Source organism: Rattus norvegicus, chromosome 1 (genome assembly GCF_036323735.1).
Source record: "Rattus norvegicus strain BN/NHsdMcwi chromosome 1, GRCr8, whole genome shotgun sequence".
In the NCBI taxonomy this organism is placed as follows: domain Eukaryota; kingdom Metazoa; phylum Chordata; class Mammalia; order Rodentia; family Muridae; genus Rattus; species Rattus norvegicus.
In genome coordinates, this window is record NC_086019.1 from 88,563,755 (window position 1) to 88,584,948 (window position 21,194).

Here is a 21,194-nt window from a genome sequence, read left to right on the forward strand (position 1 = left end):
TTCCAGGCTGGTCTGATTTACAGTTAAACAAGTTGGACTAAAGGGAGACTGTTCAGTTGGTTAAGTTCTTGCTGAACTAGATTAAGGATCTGAGTTTGGATCCCTAGTGCCCATCCACTTAAAAGCTGGGGTGGGCAGCATGCATCTGTAACCCTAGCACTGCAGAACATGTTTGACAGTATTCCTGGGGAGGCATGTAAAAATGTCTACCCATCCCAGACAGAGAACCCATGACAGACCAATGTGAAATGAGTTTATTGGGGGTCACTTACAGGATCAGGGATGGCTCAAAAGCTGTTCCATCACCAAAGCCCACCCCAGCCTGAGTGAGACTCTGATGGTCACTGCACAGCTTGCAGGCAGCTTGAAGGGTTGGAGAGCCATCCCCTCTTCTCAGAGGCCCTTACTGATCATATAATGATAAAGTGGGGGAGGAGTCAGGTGCAGTTTGTCAGTTTCAGGGACTTCCTGAGATTTGTAAATTCCTCTAAGATGTAGTGCTTTAACTTGGGGGAAACTGCTACACAACAGGCAGAGGCAGGGGGATAGCCAGGGTGTGATGGGCAGCAAGACTGGAGCATGACTAAGGAAGATACTCAAGCTAAGCTTTTGGCTTCCACACATATGTGCACACTGCAATACACCACACACATACACATACATCACACACCCCAATACATCACACACATACCCCAATACATCACTCACACAGCCATATATCACACACACCTATATGACACACACACCCCTAATATATCACATACACCCATCCCAATTCATCACACACACCCTAATACATTACACACACAGCAATATATCATACCTACATGCCATATACATACACCAATACAATACACACCAACACATCACATATACTACACATACCAGCATACTGAAAAATCCCACACACCAACACAACACACACACTAATATATCACATACACCAACACATCACACACACCCTAATATATCACACATACCCCAATAATTACACACACCAAAATACATCATACACACATGCTACATACATACACCAATACAATATAGACCAATACATCACACACACATACACAGAAAACATCACACACACCAACACATGACACAAGCACACACACCAATACATCACACACAAGAGACAATACATCTCACACCCACATCTCTACACACCCCAAGATACCACATGTACTCATACGTACATGCACACCCCAATCTCTCACTCAGACATATCAATACATCTCACACACCCCAATATATCACGCACCCCAATACATCACACTCACTCACATACTCCCAATACAAGACACACGTGCACGCAGGCACACACACACACACACACACACACACACACACACATCAAAGGATAAGAGCTGCAACAGGTGGCACACACCTGTAACCTTAGTACTTGAGTGGTGGAGACAGAAGGATCAGGATTTCAGCCACCTTTGGATCCATGGTAGATTCAAGGCCAGGCTGAGCTACACAGAACTTACGTTTAAAATAAGGTGTTCAAAGGGTTAGTCAATATGCTTTTTTGCTGTTGATGTTTTGAGACAAGATTTCTCTGTGTGACCTGGCTATCCTGGAACTAGCTCTGTAGACCAGGCTGCCCTCGAACTCAGAGATCTGCTTGCCTCTGCCCCGAGTGCTGACATTTCAGGCATGTGCCACCACGCACAGCCTTTAATAATGACTTTTGGGGCTGGGGATTTAGCTCAGTGGTAGAGCGCTTACCTAGGAAGCGCAAGGCCCTGGGTTCAGTCCCCAGCTCCGAAAAAAAAGAACCAAAAAAAAAAAAAATAATGACTTTTAATAATACATTATTACCATTAATACGGGGGCATCGTGCACTCAGTCAGAGACAACCTTTGGAGTCTATGCTGTCCTTCCTCTGTGCCTTCCAGGGAGCCATTCCAAGTGGCCAGACTTGGTGCCAAGCACTTTTACCGCCCGAGCCATCTCACCAGCACTGTACATGCTATTAGGCATTGGTAGCTTGCCATCTGCCCCATTCCTATCTTCGGGCAGTCCCTCAAGCTGGAAGCTCCACTCCCTCTATGGAAACGGACAGTGGCAGGTGTTTGTTGTTCTGCCACCGGGAGCCAAGGTGAACTAAGCTGGGAAAGCCATGCCAGACATGTGAATTAGAAGTGAGTGCTGCAGAGGAAACCAGCCTTGGCTAGGCTCTCCAGTCATGGCAGCTGGAGCAGATCCTGTTTTCTAAAGATGGCAGAAACAATTTCTCACCCCACAGGACCGTCTATAATCAGAGCTTGACATTCCCTGCATGAGGAAGTGGGTAGTGGAGCCTCGGCTCAGTAGAGTGTTTGTCTAGAAACCTCCTGTGATGGGGCTGGGGGCGTGGCCAGTGGTAGAGCCCCTGCCTAGAATCTCTCCTTCTGCCCCCCCCCCCTAGTGAGAGGCTGAGGTGGTGGTGCCTAAATGACAGAGTGCTTGATTAACAGGTCAGAGACCTTAGGTTCTATCCTAGCACACAAGGAAACAAGAAAGGAAGGATGGAAAAATGAAAAATAAGGGCCTTTGTTTCTTTCCTTCAGATCTGTGAGGTTTAAGGTACATAACCTACAGAAGGTACTAGAAGCAGAACCACATTCCGCCACGATGGAAAACATGCCACACAACTTCAGCAAAAATCATCGGAGTAGTCGTTCTCCCATATCTGAGAGCTTGTTCTGTTCTATTGTTCTTGATAGTCTTGCTATGTAGCCTAGGCTAGCCTTGAATTTGGGATCGTCCGTTCTGTGATTCCTGACTGCTGGAATTATAGTTGTGAACCACCATGTCCGTCTCTTCAGGAACTTGTTTCTTTGTTTTTTTGTTTTTTTTTGTTTGTTTGTTTGTTTGTGTTTTGTTTTGTTTTGTTTTGGAGGGGGCTGGAATAGAGTTTAGGGCCTCCTGCATGCTGAGGGAGTGTCCTAAAATTTGGTCACGCCCCAGCCCCTCACTGGATTTTAAGCAGGGGCTCTACCACTGAGACACACCCCCAGCCCCCCACTGGGGGATTCTAAACAGGGGTGGTTCTGCTAAAGTAAAACCTCCTGGTCCAGAGACCTACTGATTGCATCTTCTGATGGAATCCTGAGCCAGAACCATCGAGCGAGATCTCTATCATCATTTCCTCACCCGCAGCAATCCCAGTCAGTTAACCGATCACCACCACCAACCGCTACTCTGATTGACTTCTGATGAGCCAGTGGTGAGCAAAAGGGCAGTGACACCCTGCCTTAGTGACAGTGCAAGCCGCAGGTGACTATGGCGTGCTCAGGTCACTGGGGAACCTGTGCTGTCCTCATCAAACCGGTTCTGTAGAGTGGTTTCAGTTGATGAGCATTGCTGGCTAGCTGCCACAAGTCTCACTGCCTTCCAGTCCCAGTTATCCAAGCTGCTGCTGGGATCTGTGACTGACCCAAAAAAATCCTCTCACTAAATTCCCTTGTGTTCCTGAAGTGGTTTTTTGTTACTTGTTATTATTTGGTACTTATCTGGAGTCTAACTTTCCAGCACTGTTCCTGTGGGACACAGACGCCTCATTTCTAGAATCTCAGATGTCCCCTCTTCCTGGAAGCCTTCCCTGATTAAGGCTAGGTGCCTCCCTCTGGCTTCCTGGTGTCCCCTTCCAAGTGACCTTGCCCATCTTAGGCCAGCTGAGGCCCGTCTTCTCCATTGGACTGTAGGTGCATGTACAAGTGGCCCAGTGGAGAACAGGTACGGAAGATACAAGGTGTGTGGGAGCCATGAGCTGGTTGAACCTAAATAAATGGAGCCTGAGTCCCTCCAGAGTCAGTGAGAGTGGTGGAGAAGAGCCCACAGCTTGCTTGAAACCAGTGGTTACATTATTTTTTTTTTTGAGAAGTGGCAAGGGGAAAGGGTGAAGCAGGCAAGCGAGGTCTGTAACTGCTGAAAATACCCTGAGGGATTCTCGGGTTTGGGTATCTGGCCCTAAGAGCTGTTGACTGGATGGTGGACAGGGCTGGGTGCATGAGTAGCTGAGAAGTGCGATGTAGGACTCCATTTCTGATGGAGGAGGGACTCCTAGGTGGGAATATCCGAGGTGGAGGGGCCTGGGTTCTGGAGTTAATAGGGCAGAGACCACCCTTCCCCAGAGCCACCAAGATGCCCCCTGGTGGCGTTGCTGGTCTCCCTCACACACCAGAGGATTGAAAGATCAGGATTAATTTATTTCGGCTTTGTCACCCCTTCCAGCTCCAAGGCTCCCTTCCTCCAGTCCAGGTGCCCTGCCATGGGGAAGAAAAAGGTGTTAGAGTTTTTATTCACTTACTCACTTACTTACAATTTATCTGCTTTTTGTTTTCTTTTCTTTTTTTTTTCCGGAGCTGGGGACCAAACCCAGGGCCTTGCGCTTGCTAGGCAAGCGCTCTACCACTGAGCTAAATCCCCAACCCCTTATCTGCTTTTTTGATACAGGGTTTCCCTGTGTAACCCTGGCTATCCTGGACCTCATTCTGTAGAGCAGGCTGGCCTTGAACTCATAGAGATCCACCTGCCTCTGCCTCCTGAGTGCTGGGATTAAGTGAGTGTGCCACCATCACTCTGATTATTTATAAAAGTAGTTTATTTTTAGTGTGTGTGTGCGTGTGTCTGTGTGTCTGTGTGTGTGCGCGTGCACGCGCACATGAGTGTAATGCCTGAGGAGGCCAGAAGAGGGCGATGGACTCCCTTGGAGCTGGGGATGCAGGCAATTGTGAGCCAGCTAACTCTGCCCTGGGCAAGAACAGGGCCCACTCTTAACTGTTGAATTCTCGGGGTTGGGGATTTAGCTCAGTGGTAGAGCGCTTACCTAGCAAGCACAAGGCCCTGGGTTCAGTCCTCAGCTCCGAAAAAAAAAAAAAAAAAAAAAAAAAAGACAACAACAACAAAAAAAAACTGTTGAATTCTCCCTCCCAAACCTTGTTTGTTGCTGTTTAAAGACAGAAGGGCAGAAAGACAGCTTAGCAGGAACCGCCTGCAGACCTGATGACTTGAGTCCATTGCCATGGTGGAAGGGGAGAATGTACCCCCAGGAGTTGTCCTCTAACCACCTGCATACACCGCGGCACATGCCACACCCCACCGCAAAGGAAATACATAAATGCAGTTGTAATTTTTTTCTTTTTAAGGTAAATCTCATGTAGCCCAGGCTGACCTGGGACTCATTATATAGCAGAGGATGACCCTGATCCTCCCGAGTGCTGTGATTACAGACACTTGTTGTTACTCAGTTTACAAAGTGCCAAGGATTGAACTCAGGACTCTGAGGCAGACAAATGCTCAACCGAGAACCAACCACTAGACTCCCTCTCCTTTATTTTGAGACAGGATCTTGAATGCCCTGATGATAACTGTCAGGTCCAGTCACATCTAGGTCAGAGAGTAGTCGGGAGGAAGCAAAGTAGACTCACCTGGCCTCTGGGTTTTGGGCAGAACCGAGGGTCTCGCAGGGCCACCTGGAGGGTGCTTTCCCTTTTCAGGAGCTTCTGTCATGGAGAGAGTCACCAGGTGGTGTTGGTTTCACTGGAGTCCCTCTGCCCACTTCCCCCAAGACCCTGAGGTCTCACAGTGACATGAAGGGCTTCACTTACTCTGTGGCCCCCTCCCTGACCTGGGGCCTGGAGGTGACTTCCCACAGAACTGATGCCATTTTGGGGAGAGGAAGTGGAGGTCGGAGTCTGGGCAGGGTGAACGGTGCCTGAAAGCAAAGGATTGGGGAATGTGTCGTGGGCCAGTGAGACAGTATAAAGGCGCGTGCTGCAAACCTCACGACCTGAGTTCCATTTCCAGGGCCCAGGAGGTGGAAGGAGAGAACTTAGTCCTGCAAGTTGTCTTCTGACCTCCACAAATATGCGGAGAAAGGAGTGTGAGTGTGCACATACGTGTACACACACACACACACACACACACACAGACAATTAAGAATAAAAATTAAATGTAAACAAAAGGAAACAAAACCAAGCCGGGTAGTGGTGGCACACACCTTTTATCCCAGTCCTCAGGAGGCAAAGGCAAGCGGATCAGAGTTTGAGGCTAGCCTGGTCTACACAGTGAGTTCCAGGACAGGCAGGGCTACACAGAGAAACCTTGTCTCAAAATCAACCAACCAACCAACCCAAAACCCAAACCAACCCATTATAAACAAAGCTCAGACGCTTTCTTCTATATGGAAGAAATGTCTCAGATTGGGCTGCCAAGGCACCTTAGCAGTAAAGCATATTTGTCCAGCCTCATGACCTGGGGTTAGCTCTCAGAACCCGAGGTGGAGAGAGAATCAACTCCTGAAAGTTGCCCTCTGGACTCCGTTCAGTACTGAGGGCTGCCCTCAAACCTGCCTCAAGCACATACACAGTAATAGTAAATTTTAAATGAAAAGAGATGTCACCACTGCCGGTGGTGCTGTACACTTCAAATCCCTGGAGTAGAGGCAAGGAGGATTAGGAATGCAAGGTCAGTCTTTGCTATACAGTTACTCCCAGGCAGCCATGGCTATAAAAGACCCTGTCTCAAAATACCCTCCCCACAAAAACCATTAAAGCAAAAACACCACCACCAATAACAAAAATTCCAGGGCTGGAGAGAGGCTCAGGGGTTAAGAGCAATGGTCGTTTTTTTTTTTTTTTCCAAGGACCTAGGTTCGATTCCTGGCACTCACCGTTCCGGAGGATCTGATGCACCCTTCTGGCCTGTGTGGGCACTCCACACATGTGGTACATGACATTCGTGCAAACAAACACATTCATAAATTTAAAAAACGAACAAGCAGGCTGGGCAGTGGTAGTGCACACCTTCAATCCCAGCACTCGGGAGGCAGAGGCAGGTGGATCTCAGAGTTTGTGCCCATCCTGGTCTACAAAGTGAGTTCCAGGACAGCCAGGGCTACACAGAGAATCCCTGACTCAGAAAAAAACAACAACAGAAACCAACCAAACAACTAAAGAAGGAAAAAAAATCAGGATTGGGAAAAACTGAGACAAGAGCATCTAGAGTTCAGATCCAGCCCCTGGCTTTCTGTAGCAAGGTCCTGTTAGCCAAGCACACAGGCAAAGACTGTACACCAAGCTCCATTACAATGGCTATCACCTTGAATGCAGACCATCTCACCCAGGGCCTGTGGTGGGGATAGGTACTGCACAAACCACAGAACAGGTGGCTCAAAGGCTCACAACCTGCAGCCTGGGATCTGGTTCCCAGTTCTAAATCCATCGCCTGTGAGCTTGCGCTCTTGGTGTCTCCTCTGGATGCTGGGATCCAGAGTAAGCAGTAAGTGGCACCCACCTTACTAGGCTGTCACAATAATGGCATATGTGAAGAAGCCATGGCCCCCTTTAAGAGGGAGGGAGGGGCTTTGGGCATGGTTCAGTGGCAATAGATACCTGGAGGCCACCAGAGAAGGGCTGGAGGTGCGGCTTAGTGGAGTACTTGTCTAAAATATACGAGTCTTTGGGTGCAATCTTAGAACCTCAAAATAAAGATGGGAGGGGTGTTGGAGAGATGGCCCAGTGACTTAGAGCAAGATTTAGCTCTCCATACGGCATGGCATGGCGGCTCACAATCATCTGTGTGTCCAGTTCCAGGGTATCTGCTGCCCTCTTCTGGCCTTTGTAGACACTGCACACACCTTTGTGCACATAAAATCCAACATGCATCGGGCCTACACACATACACATAAATGAAAGAGGCCAAACATGGTGGTACATGCCTTTAATCCCAGCATGCAGAAGACACAGGCAGGAGGATGTCTGTGAGTACTAAACCATCCTGGTCCACAGAGCACGTTCCAGGCGGGGATACATAGTGAGACCCTGTCTCAAAGCAAAATTAAATAATGGGGCTAGAATGATGGCTCAGGGGTTAAAAGCACTGGCTGCTCGTGCAGAGAACTGGGTTTCAGTTCCCAGCAACCACAACCACACTGTGCCTTAACAACTGTCTGTAACTCCAGTTCTAGGGGATCCAATGTCCTCTTCTGACTTCCCCGGGCACCAGACATGCACACACACAGACATAGAGGCAGACAAGACACTAAAATAAATACATCTTTGTTTGAGACTCTGTCTCTCTGTGTAGCCCTGGGTGTACTGGAACTGACTAGGTAGACCAGGTTGATCTCAAAGTCACAGAAATCTGCCTGTATCTGCCTTCCAAGTGTTGGGATCAGAGACCTGTGCCACTATACCCTGCCTAAAACTAAATAAATCTGATGACGATGACGATGACAACAATGAGAATGACAGGGTGTGTGGAGGATATAGCAATGCCAAGAACTTTGGAACTGCTCTCAAAAGTACAGTACCTTTCCGGTAAGGGGTTTGCCCAAGGCCTTCTCTTCCTTGATGTGTTTGGAGTAGGAGTGCCCAGGAATGTGTAGAGGGCAGGGGACGTCTCATGCCAGGCAGAGGGCACAGCCCTGGCCAAGGGGCACCCATGTGGCTGGAGGTGACCGGCAGGCTGTCGTCCTAGCTGTGGCCCCTCCTTGTCCTCAGGGAGCCAGCTGAGTGCCTCCTAAGGTCTCCATTTGCCTTTGGCCATGGGTCCAGATCTGTTTTTAGCCTCCCTCCCCGGGTGCTCTGGCCCCCCCTTCCTGCTGGCTCTCTCTCCTTGCAGTGGTAGAGTAATGTTCCCAGATTTCCTGAGCTGTTTGAAGACAGCTGGGTATTGATCGCAGCCAGTGTGTGCTCAGCTAGATGACCTGGACCGCTGCCTTCCCTGTAGGGGAGGGTCTCTGAAGGCCCAGGCGTGGGAAGACAATGCAAGACAGAGGCTCATTTAAGGAGTGAGCTTGTGGGAGCTGGGCTGAGGAATGCTGTCCATCCCAAGACTCAGGAGGCTGAGGCAGGAGGATGGAACGTTTAAGCCAGCCTGGATGTCATACTAAGAACCTGCCTTCAAAAGAAGGGGAAAGGGGAGGAGGGAGGGAAAGGAGGGGGAGGAGGAACAGAGAGAAGGAACGGAATAGAGGAAAGAGGACTGAGGTGGGAGAGGAGAGAGAAGTGGGATGGGCATGAGGGAGAAGAGGAAGTAGAGGGGGAAGAGAAGAAAACAGGAGGGCTGGAGGGATGGCTCAGCAGTTAAGAGCACTGCTGCTCTTACGCAGGACCCAGGTTCAATTCTCAGCTCCCACATGACAGCTCACAGCCATCTGTAACTATAGCTCCAGTTCTAGGTCTGTCCTTCTCTTCTGGCCTCTGTGGGTACTACGTGTTCACGGTGCACAGAAATGCATGCAGGCCAAGCACTCGTCGACACAAAATATTTTTAAAAATTAAAAATTTTGGGGTTGGGGATTTAGCTCAGTGGTAGAGCGCTTGCCTAGCAAGCGCAAGGCCCTGGGTTCGGTCCCCAGCTCCGAAAAAAAAGGAAAAAAATTTAAAAATTTTTAAATTTTTGTGTGTGGTGGCTTGTGCCTTTAATCCCAGCACTTGGGAGGCAGAGGCAGGGGGATCTCTGAGTTCAAGGCCAATCTGGTCTACAGAGTGAGTTCCAGGATAGTCTGGGCTACACAGAGAACCACTCCCCAAAAAAGAGAAAGTGGGAAGGGCATCTTAACCTTGTTGCTGAGTATGAGTCCATTCCTGTGACCCCCACAGCCCCGTGTGGCCACACTAGGGTGAAGTGAGACCCCAGCCACCCAACTCAGACCTCACTCACCAGTGTCAGCCAGCCTTTGTTTTGGGGTCTCTGAGGGCATGGAACTTCAGGGGGCAGTGGGGGAGCAGAAGGAGTCACCTAAAGGAGACAGAGGAGGCAGAATATGGTCTATCTTCCTCACACCTACATGTGCTTTTACTGGGGGCCAGCAGGAGGCGCTGGGCAGACTCTACAGACAACAGATTCAGGGGCTCTCCCTCAGACCAGACAGCCAGGGAAAGCCAGAGCAACCAGGCACAAAGTCAGGAATGTTAGCATCTAAGTATACTGCTCTAGACCATCCTCCCTCACAACCAGAGTCCAGGTCCCAGCCCCCCTCCCTCAGACCCAGATGTAGAGATTCTAGCCTCCTCCCTCAGATCCAGGACTCCAGTCTCAGCCCTCCTCCCTCAGACCCAGATGTAGAGATTCTAGCCTCCTCCCTCAGATCCAGGACTCCAGTCTCAGCCCTCCTCCCTCAGACTCAGATGTAGAGATTCTAGCCTCCTCCCTCAGATCCAGGACTCCAGTCTCAGCCCTCCTCCCTCAAACCCTGGGAACAGAGGAAATCTAGGTCCTGCTTGTCTCTGCTCACCGATTCCAGTTTCCATTCGGCAGCCTCCTGGTGACAGTTGTCTCCTGAGTCACCTGCAGTAGTCCTGACCTCCATTGACCTCTCCTGTGCCTGACAGATACTCACAGCCTCTCGGCCTTTGATCTCACAGCGGCAGAAGGGACAGGTCTGGCTGTCTGAGTGCTGGGGTTAAAGAAGAAAAATGTCACTCACCCTATGGTCTCCTGCGTTCCTTCTGACTTCAAATGACCCCCAACAAGGGGCATTGGGGGGATGGCAGGGGAGAGACAAGCTCTGGGATGGGAGGCAGGGAGAGGAAGGCTCGTAGCAGGTTGGGAACTGGTATTCTCTGAATCCAGAAGGGACCTACAGACTGGGGCCTAGCCTAGCAGAGCTGCTGAGGCCTTTGCTGTAGGCTCTGTGGAACTGGCCCCACACTGTACCACAGATGAAGGTATCTTAAAGTCTATTCTTTGAGGTCAAGGTCCAGTAAGGGAAGCTATTGACTCCACACAACCTGTTGCAAGGGAGAAAAGGAGCCCTTCCTAAAGTAGAAGCTCAGGGAGAAGTGGAGGGTGGACTTGGCCTGAGGTGGCTACAGAGCAGCAGGGCAGAGCTGGGGCCCTGAGTAGCCTGACCAGACCTCTGTTCTCTTTGGAACTGTGTCTCCTCACAGGCTCAATGAGGCCCCCGGGAGATCCAGATGGGGCTTTTAGGGTAGGGATGGGGAGGTGGGGGCGGGGCAGAGGGCAGATGGCAGCCCCACCTGCCAGGCAGCCAGGCAGCAGCTGCAGAGAAGATGCCCACAGGGCTCAATTCTCACGTCCTTGTCCCTCTCTGTGCAGATCTTGCACAGCTCAAAGGTGGAGTTCATGGCTTGGTAGAGCTGCAGTTGTTCCTGGGAGAAAAATGGAGAGGGGGTGGGGCTGGGAAGGATGGTTCCCCAAATCTGTGCCAACCTGCATACTTCCCCAAGTCCCAGACTGGGGCTGGGGGTTAGCACGGTGGTTAGAGGGTTCGCCTGATGCTCAGGAAGCCTTGGGTTCCAGCCCCTCATAATCTGGATGTGCTGCACAGGTCTGCAATCTTAGCATGGGCTGGGGGAGCAAAGGACATGCGGGAGGGTCCCCTTCAGTTACATAGGAACCTGGAGGCCAGCCTGGGGCTCATAAAACCTTGTCTCCAAACCAAACCCCTACCATCAAAACATAACCCTTCACGGAAAACCGACCCAGGTTGAAGGCCACTGCACCTAAGACTCTCATAGGCACCCGCATTTCTGTATCTTTCCTGGCCACAGGATTTTACTATGCATCCCAGAGGTGGGCCTTAGCCGAACCAGCAGTGGAATCACAGCCACAGGTCCCCACCAGGCCAAGCATGTCTTCAACCCTGGACCAGAGACTTGTTTTCTGGATCCCTCATCACTTGGGAGTGCTGGTGCTTTTTAGCCATTTAGTTTTACACAAGTCTCTAGTTCCTGGGGATCTGACACCCTCTTCTGGCTTCTGTGGACACTACACACAGAAGGGGCACATACATATAGGCAAATGCTCATGCACATGAAATAATTTTTTAGATAATAATTAAATCCCCAGCTCCGAAAAAAGGAACAACAAAAAAAGATAATAATTAAAATATATTTTAAAAGTTATATAAAGTTGGACAGTGGTAGCACATGACTTTAATCCCAGCACTCTGGAGGCTGAGGGAGGTGGATCTCGGTGAGTTCAGGGCTAGCCTGGTCTACAGAGCAAGCTCCAGGATAGCCAGGGCTACATGCACAAAATCTGTCTGTATGTATAATATATATATATGCATATATATCTTAAACATAGAATACGATGTACTTAGGCTAAAAAAAATTTCATGGAGTCAAATGCCTGTAATTCCTCCAGAGGCTGAGTCAGGAAGATTGGGAGCTCCAGGCTCAGCTACACAGAAAGTCCTTGTACCAATACCTCAAGGGCCAGGCATTGAGGTGCATATCTTTGATACCAGAAGCTAGGAGGTAGCAGCAGGTGGATTTTATGAGTTCGAGGCCAGCCAGGTAGACCACTAACAAATTCCAGAACAGTCAAAGCTACAAAGAGAGATCTTGTCTTGAAATAATAATAACCACCACCACCACCAACAACAACCACCACCACCACCACCACCACCACCACCACCACCACCACCACCACCACCACCAACCACCACCACCACCGCAGGGGAAATCCCACAAGAACTAAGGCTAAATGTTGGTAGTGCTCTGTGTACATGTGTGCCACGGTGCCATATGGAGGACGGAGGATGACTCAGTTCTCTCCTCCCATCCTGGGGGTTCTGGGAACTGAAATGATGTCATCAGGCTTGGCCGCACTGCCTATAGTCAGTACTCCTGTTACTGCCCAGCCCTTTGCAGTCTTGTCAATAAAGCTATTTCCTTATTTAAAAAACATGGGGCATGGCCCAGTGGTAGAGCCCCTGCCTAGAATCCCCCAGTGAGGGCTGGGGGTGGGGCTCAGTGGTAGAGCCCCTGCCTAGAATCCCCCAGTGAGGGCTGGGGGCGGGGCTCAGTGGTAGAGCTCTAGTGTAGCATGTACAAGTTCCTGGGTTCCATCCTAAAAACAGAAAGAAAACATCTCGGTTCTTCTGGTGCGGGTGTCTGCTCAGACTCAGAGCGATAAACACTCTAATGCATTAGCTATTTTGATGATCTCAGACGCTCTTTTCTTTTTTCCACATCCAAGAAAAACCCTGGAGAGGAGGCTGCAGAGGCTGTAGTTCCCAGTGGAGGAACTCAGAGAGCTTCAGAGAAGCCAGGGTTGGCTCAAGTTTACATGGCTCCAAGCCAGCACCACATGCCCAGGTCTCTGGGCTGAGTAGCTGGCTAGCAGGCACGAGTGTGGAGCTCACCTGTGACACTTGGATGCACTGGTTCAGTACTGCACGGCAGAGCTCAGTCAAGTCTGGGTTGTGGTTCTTTCCATCAGGGTAGAGGAAGCTGAGGGAAGAATAGAGTTGGCCTCTGAGGAGCTGGACTCACAAGGACCTGCCCTACCTCATCTACCTGGTGTGTGTGCATGAGTACATAGGTCCATGCATGCATGCATGTGAATATGCGTGTGTAAGTGCATGCGTGTGTGCGTACACACACATGTATTAATCCCGCCACAGTCCCACATTGGGACTTCCCAGTGCAAGTGTACTCTCTAATCCCTGGGATACAACTGTCCACTTGATCATCTTAGAGAAGCTGCAATGAACTGTGGCCTCCAGTCGGAGAATCAAGAAAGATATCTAAACCTCTGTCCTTCCAGGATTCCATGTTCTTCAGAGTCAAACCTGGAAGGTTGCTATTAGGATGATTATTTTTTTTGGGGGGGGTTCTTTTTTTCGGAGCTGGGGACCGAACCCAGGGCCTTGCGCTTCCTAGGTAAGCGCTCTACCACTGAGCTAAATCCCCAGCCCCTACTAGGATGATTATTACTGCTATTTTGTAGTGTTGTCCTAGCCTGGAGCATTCTAGGCAGGTGCTCTACCACTGAGCCACGCCCCCAACTCCTCCCTGGGGGATTCTAGGCAGGGGCTCTACCACTGAGCCACGCCCCCCAGCCTCTCACTGGAGGATTCTAGGCTGAGGCTCTACCACTGAGCCACGCCCCCAGTCCCTCACTGGGGATTCTAGGCAGGGCTCTACCACTGAGCCACGCCCCAACTCCTCCCTGGGGGATTCTAGGCAGGGGCTCTACCACTGAGCCACGCCCCCAGCCTCTCATTGGGAGATTTTAGGCAGGGCTCTACCACTGAGCTATGCCCCACCCCCAGTATGATGGTATAATCTGTACATTTTTTCTTTTTCTCGCCGAACAAGAATCTCACAGTGTGTAGCTTAGAATGCAGATCTCAGGATCCTCCTGTATCTTGAATACTTAACACACACACACACACACACACACACACACACACACACACACACACACACACGCTCATATCTCACTCCTGCTCAAGACCAATACACTTTCAAAACAAAGAACAAGAGACTAAACAAGTTCTAGTACAATAAATAGCCTATAGAAAGGGATGTGACGGCCATGAAGATGCCACAAGGTTGCCTGTTCCTTGAGAGTTACGGTTTTGTATGTAACGACTCAAGGCTTTTGCCATTTTATAGAACAGAAGCCCTGAGAACAATGAGAAGCAACAGGTCTGCCCATCTGTCTCTCTCCTCTCTGTCTCTATCTCACACCAGCCCTGCAGCTCATTGGCAGCGTCTTGCCTAGCTAGGAAGCATCCTCAGCTGAGCAAACCACAAAAGATCTGGGTGAGAGAGAACCCTGGAGGGCAGCCGGCCCCTCCCCTCCCCACCGCCGGCAACTTCCCTCAGGAAACCGCCGGAGGCAGCTGAGGTTACAGGTGGAAAACCGCTAGTTTGACTGTTTCCCCGCCCCTGCCCTGCCAATCGAGACCCTAGAGCAGGATATGGCCACTAGAAGCACAGGGTTTGAAGCCCAGTCTGAGGAAGGAATCCTGCACTTTGTAGCCCGCAGCGTTGGCTGCAGACATTCCCCAGCCATGAGATCCCTGCCGCCCCCTGCTGGGAGCTTGTGGCATTGCAGCTTGGTGCTGGCTGTGTCTACGCTGCGGTACCTTAAGCCAAATAAATGCACGAAGCGTGCTAAATCTCTCCAAGTGGATTTTGCTGACACCCTTTTCCTATCAGGCTGGGGACTCACATGCCGTCCTTTTGTCCTTTCAGGAGCACCTGGAGCAGAGGCTTGTTGAGAGGAATGGTCTGTAGGATGCTTCCATTGGAGCTCACGTACCCAATGGCCCACTGCCCTAGGCGGGTACAGCTGGGCCGGAAGATATAGCTGTGGAAAGACAGATGTGGATGGACAGTGATCGCTGCTGTCCCTTGTTGGGACACCTGGGTGTCTCCGTCCTCATTCTCATCTTCTCAGACTTTTTGGAAGGGGGAGCCTTGCTCCTCATTCACAGTTGCCGACTGAAAGGGTGGGTATATGGCTAGAGCTTTAGATAACAGTGCTCACCATAGGGATGGGTCACATCTGAGAACAAGGCCGACACAGGAAGAAACAGAAGCAAGTTACACTCAAACACTGACCCTCCGATGAAAGGGCTTGAAAGCTTGGATCTGGGCCCAAATCCCACACTCTGGTTCTTTATTTCCATTTTAAAATTTCCCCTTCCTTCCCCCTATACAGCTGAGTGAAGGCTAGCCTGAGCTACGAGATACCTATAGCGACCCATCTAGACAAGGATGCTGCCACTGAACAGCATGTCTGATATGAGATAGACAGAGATACGGACAGAGATAGAGACAGACAGACTGAGAGAGACCCTCCCCTTTGTCTTCTCCTTCCCTCCCCCAGCCTGAAGAGAATGGGGTCTCTAGAGGGTAGCTGCTAGGACTGGAGAGATGGCTCAGTGGTTAAGAGCAATGACTGCTCTTCCAGAGGTCCTAAGTTCGAATCCCAGCAACCACATGGTGGCTCACAACCATCTGTACTGGGATCTGATACTCTCTTCTGGTAAGTCTGAAGACAGCTACAGCGTACTCATATACATGAAATAAAAAAGGCGAGAGTAGCTGCTATATTATCCTTGTCTTCCAGAGGCGGGAAGGCTTAACCTGTGGACGCTCAGCGTATCCTTAGCCTCTTTAATCCCAGCCCTTGGGAGGCAGGCAGATCTCTGAGTTAGAGCCCAGCCTGGTCTACAGAGCGAGTTCCAGGACAGCCAGGGCTACACTGAGAAACCCTGTCCCCAAACAGGGCAGAAGCAAATAAATAGACCTTGGCAAACCCCTGAGTGCAGTGGTGACATCTGTGACCCCCAGCACTCAGGGGTGTGAGGGGAGGATGATCAGGATTTCAAGGGTCATCCTTAGCTACATGGCAAGTTTGAGGCTAGCCCAGGCTAAGTGAAGCAAGCCCTGTCTCAAAACCAAAACCGTTTAACAGGTTTACAGCATAGCCTCTAACTTGTCAAGATGGGGCCATATCTCAGGTAGGGCCTTTAGAACTCCTTGGTCGAGTTTCTTTAGTTGTTGGGCTGTGGGATGACCCTGGAGGCTCCAGAAGAGGAGGCGGGGTACTGGGCATCACAGCTCAGAGTATTTTTTTTTTTTTGTGACAATGACTCAGGTAGCCCAGGCTGGCCTTGAACTTTTCATCTTCCTGCCTCCATATCCCAAGTGCTGGAATTATAGGAAAACATCATCAGCCTCCAGGTGTAGAGCTCCTGACCTCTGGGTTCCCAGGAACCTCAATTCTTGGCCTCTCAGAAGTTGAGGGATCCCTCCACCTCCACACCCTCCCCACCCCTCAAACACTCCCCTTCCACCTCCCGCCACTAGCCGGGACTAGACTACCTGATCCATGGAGCCCTGCTTAGCTCACCTGCCCGGTTTGTCCCTGTAGGCCTGCAGACGTGTTTGGACCTCATCGTAGGTGAGGAAGGCCATGTAGCCAGGATGGTTGACAGCCAGGAGTTGCCAATTCTTCAGTAAAGTGGGCCACGGCTGGGAGGGACAGAGATGATCACTAAGGGATCAAGGAAGTAGCCTATGCCCTAGGACCTACAAGGTTCAAGAATCCACCACCCTACTCTCATCCATGGTGGCCCTGAACACTGTCTAAACACACCGGAAACCATATACCCTTTCTTCCCCAAGACTCAGTGGTCCAGACCCGGCCTTCCTTAGAGCCAGTGTGCCCAGTCTCTATCTCCTCCCTCAGACCCAGGGTTCTAGGTCTAGTGCTCAGCCTTGACCTTCCCTGACCTGGAAGAGCCTGGTGAAGATGTCGAACTCAAAGACAGACACGTGGCCGCTACAGGTGAGGTCCAAGGTGGACCGCAAGGCCTGCATGATGGGGCCTGGTTCCACAGGGTGGCAGGAGCACAGGAGGGACTGGAACTCAGCCCAGGGAAGGACGCACCTGGATGAGAAGGGGCGTGGTTAAAGCTAGGGATAACAGGATAACAGGAAGCCCCAGGAAGCAGCAGCTCTCATCCCCACTTCCGGTCCTTGGGCAGGGCAGTTAAGGGAGTTGGAGACCACCTTCCCTTGGTGAAGGTTCACTCACCGAACTCCACAATTCTCCCTCCAGAAGGTGTTGGCAGAGCCCTTGGTGATCTGGTACAGGTGCCCACAGTACTTGCCCTCAGGGAAGAGTGCGCTCAACTCCGCATGCATGTGACTGAAGATGAGAGCCAGCTTGGCCAGTTGTCGCCTGCAGAAAAAAGCTATGAGCATCACAGCGGATGCAGGGAGAGTCCCTACAGGTGCAAGGCCTCCAGATTTCCTCTACTGAATCAATGCAACAAAACAGCCCATCTCAGTTCGGAGGCCTCTCTTCTCTGCACCTCCGTTTCCTCATCGATGAAGGAACTGTGGAAGCTAAGATTCAAGCACAGCACAGGCCCATAGCCCGCTATGGCTGGAGAAGTTTCGCCTACTGATATGACGGGAAATAACCATCTGCCATTGGCGGTCAGCGAATGCCCAGAACTGCTTTCCACACGAGTGAGTGTGTTGGCTGCCCTGAGTTTGAGATCAGGATGTAGAAGGCAATAACGGGTTTTCGGACACTTAACAGCTATGAAAGTATTGGAAAATCATTAATGAATGTTTTCCCCAAGTCTCCTCAGTTTCTCACCTGTGAAGTGGAAATAAATATGGGAGTTTAGCTCCTGAATCACTCAACAATAATGAGGGCCTTGACCACACCTTATGAGCATAGAGAGAACACAGCTCAGGGCAGGGTTCAGTAGTAAAGTCCTTGCCTAGAATCCTATACTGAAGGACTGGGGGTGTGGCCCAGTGGTAGAGCCCCTGCCTAGAATCCCCCAGTGAGGGGCTGGGGGTGTGGCTCAGTGGTAGAGCCCCTGCCTAGAATCCCCCAGTGAGGGGTTGGGGGCGTGGCTCAGTGGTAGAGCCCCTTCCTAGAATCCCCCAGTGAGGGGCTGGGAGTGTGGCTCAGTGGTAGAGCCCCTGCCTAGAATCCCCCAGTAAGGGGCTAGAGGCGTGGCCCAGTGGTGGAGCCCCTGCCTAGAATCCCCCAGTGAGGAGTTGGGGGCGTGGCTCAGTGGTAGAGCCCCTGCCTACCATGCTCAGGGTCCCGGGTTCCATCCCGAGCATTTTCAAAATCAAAAGAAACCTGCATAGCATATTGGGTTAGCAGTTGGTTCATGCTGATTTTATTATATTTCTCATTTATACTAATAGCTTCCATGGCCAGGTCTGTAGGGCTTGTGACAGTTTCTTAGCAACCTCACTTCCCAGAATGCAGAGCTGTATAGCTCAATGGGTTTGCCATCAGCAACTCTGGCTGGTTCAGACTACAAGGTCTCTCTCTCTCTCTCTCTCTCTCTCTCTCTCTCTCTCTCTCTCTCTCTCTCTCTCTCTCTCCCTCTCTCTCTCTCTCCAGGATCAAACTCAGTCTGGCCTCAAACTAACAGAAATCTGCCTGCCTCTGCCTCCTGAGTACTGAGGTCAAAGGGCTCTGGCACCACAATCAGCCTAGAGTAACAAACTGGTATTTTGTTTGTTTGGTTTTGGGAGACAGGGTTTCTCTCGTAGCTCTGACTGTCGCAGAGAACTCAGAGATCCACCTGCCCACTGCCTGTACCTCCTGGGTGCCAGGACTAAAGGCATGCGCCACCACTTGGCCTGTTTTTTTTTTTAAAGATTCCCTTTTGTTTTTAATTTTGTGTGTGTATGTATGCATGCATGTGCATATGTGTGTGTGTGTATAGATATGTGCACATGAGTGTGGGTTCCTGAGGAGGTCAGAAGAGGGGTCAGTTCCTTGGAGCTGGAGTTACAGATGATTGTGAGCCACCCATCCTCTGCGCTGGGAACTTTGGTCCTCGCTAGAACAGTACGCACTCTACCTCTAAGCCAGTAGTTCTCAATCTTCCTAACGCTGAGACCCTTTAATACAGTTCTGCATGTTCTGGTGACCCCCCAACCATAAAAATATTTTCCTTGCTACCTCATAACTGTTTGTTCCTGTTTTGAGTCCTGATGCTAATGTCTGTGTTTTCTGATGGTCTTAGGGAACCCTGTGGAAAGGTGGTTGGATTGCCAGGTTGAGAACCGCTGCCCAAAGCCATCTCTCCAGCAGGTGCTTTGGTTGTGGAATAAACACCAGACTGCAACAAGGCAGGCTGAAAGAAAGCAAGAAAAATCGTAAAAATTGTGGCTAGAGTTGGTTGGGCTGTTAAAAACACTGGCAACCTGTCTTCTGACCCTGATCTGTGTCCTCACACACAGAGTGAAAGCTAATTCCGTGTAGCTGAGCAGTGGTGATGCATATGCCTTTAATGCCAGCACTCGAGAGGCAGAGGCAGGTGGATCTATGTGAGTTCTGGGCCAGCCTGGTCTACAGAGAGAACTCCAGGACAACCAAGGCTACACAGAGAAACCCCAACTACAAACAACCAACCAATCAGCCAACGAAACAGAAGAACGAGTTTATTACTCTGGGCTGATTGTGGTGGCTGAGCCCTTTGACCCCAGCACTCAGGAGGCAGAGGGAGGTGGATCTCTGTGAGTTTGAGGCCAGCCTGGTCTACATAGTGAGTTTAAAGACCAGCTGGAACTACACAAGAAAGAAAGAAAGGAAGGAAGAAGAAGAAGAGATTTGCATTTTCTTTATATATAGTCATGTACACATATACATATACACACACATATACAAATGTATATACACATACATACACACACATATAGTATACATATAGTATTTATAGTTTGTTATATTTCATCATAAGCCAGGCAAGCCACGACTAAGGCTAGGGAGTCAGGTTCAAATCACCAGTTTAGACCTTGCTCTGGGGTCCAGATCCAGTTCGCCTGTGCAGCTGTCCCTCAGAGAGGGCAGGCAAGTACAAGGTCCTTGGAACTGAAGTCCTTGACAGAACCCAGGCAGGTGGGGATGGGGGTAGGGGCGGGAGCTGGCCTGTTTCTCAGGCTGGACAGGTGGGTCCACTTATCCTGCCTCCCCAACAGGAAGTCTGCGCTCCCTACATTCACAAGGCCGTGTGTGTCTAAGGCCTCTAGGGGAGAGACATGCCTGGACCCCAGATGCAAGTTGATCCACAAAAGGAAGAAAGGGGGTCTGGTGGCAGGGGTGCTTAACGTAGGAGAAAATGGGGAAGAGGGTTCGACCTGTACCCTTAGGTCTGATGGAAGAAAGGTCTTGACTCTTGGGTCTGATTGAGGAGGGTTGGAGCCTGGACCCCTAGGTCTGAGGGAGGAGGCTGGAGCCTGGACTCCCGGGTCTGAGGGAACAGGTGGCACACTCCGGAAATCACTAGTTTGTGACTTGTCTCCGAGGTAGGTTAGCACTCACCTGAATCTGGAGCCCTCCGGGAAAACATCCTGGTTCGCGTCCTTTTTGCCGCGGTGTGGCAGGAGCTCAGCCACCTGCCTGCCTTTGGCCTCCAGGTTGGTCAGGTAGATAACCAGAAAATCACCGGCGCCTCCGGGACCCTCGGGGTCTCCCCTGGTCTTATCGCTCCGGGCTTTTGCCACCTCTCGAAGTAGCTGTGCGGTGCGGGGTAGCAGGTCCCGTAGCGACGGGGGCCCCACGAACAGCCTGAGATCCCTGCATTGCTCTTCCAGGCGCTGGAGCAACTTTACCGCCCGGCCAAGCGCGCGTGGCTCTCCCCACTGCCACCCTTGCGGGGCTGTAGCCGCAGCCATGGGTCGCTCGGGTGGCCTGGGACTGGGACGGAGGGGTGTGGCGGGGAAAGGCTCCAGGTTGGGCGGGACCAAAGGGGAGCAAGAGGGCGGGGTCTGGAGGACCGGGAGGGGACTGCAGGTGGCTGCAACCCTAAATGGGCCAGGCTAGAGAGCCTGAGGGGAGAGGGCTGAAGCTGGACCCCTGGGTCTGAGGAAAGAGGTGGCTGGTAGAGGTGAGGACGCTGGGTGCTCGGTTCTCCACACTCTGCAGGGAGGAGCAAG

At 51.0% G+C, this 21,194-nt stretch overlaps 1 protein-coding gene across 1 annotated transcript; it reads right to left on the reverse strand.

Annotated features, from left to right (window-relative positions):
• Positions 1 to 4,175: 4,175 nt before the first annotated feature.
• Positions 4,176 to 20,955, reverse strand: Cblc (Cbl proto-oncogene C). Its single transcript, NM_001034920.2, is given in 12 exon segments — positions 4,176 to 4,253; positions 5,418 to 5,492; positions 5,598 to 5,704; positions 9,658 to 9,735; positions 10,232 to 10,393; positions 10,977 to 11,108; positions 13,112 to 13,199; positions 14,932 to 15,069; positions 16,621 to 16,742; positions 17,004 to 17,160; positions 17,308 to 17,454; positions 20,581 to 20,955. Coding segments are annotated over 11 exon segments (1,494 nt in total). The 5' UTR covers positions 20,934 to 20,955; the 3' UTR covers positions 4,176 to 4,253; positions 5,418 to 5,482.
• Between the last annotated feature and the right edge of the window lie 239 nt (positions 20,956 to 21,194).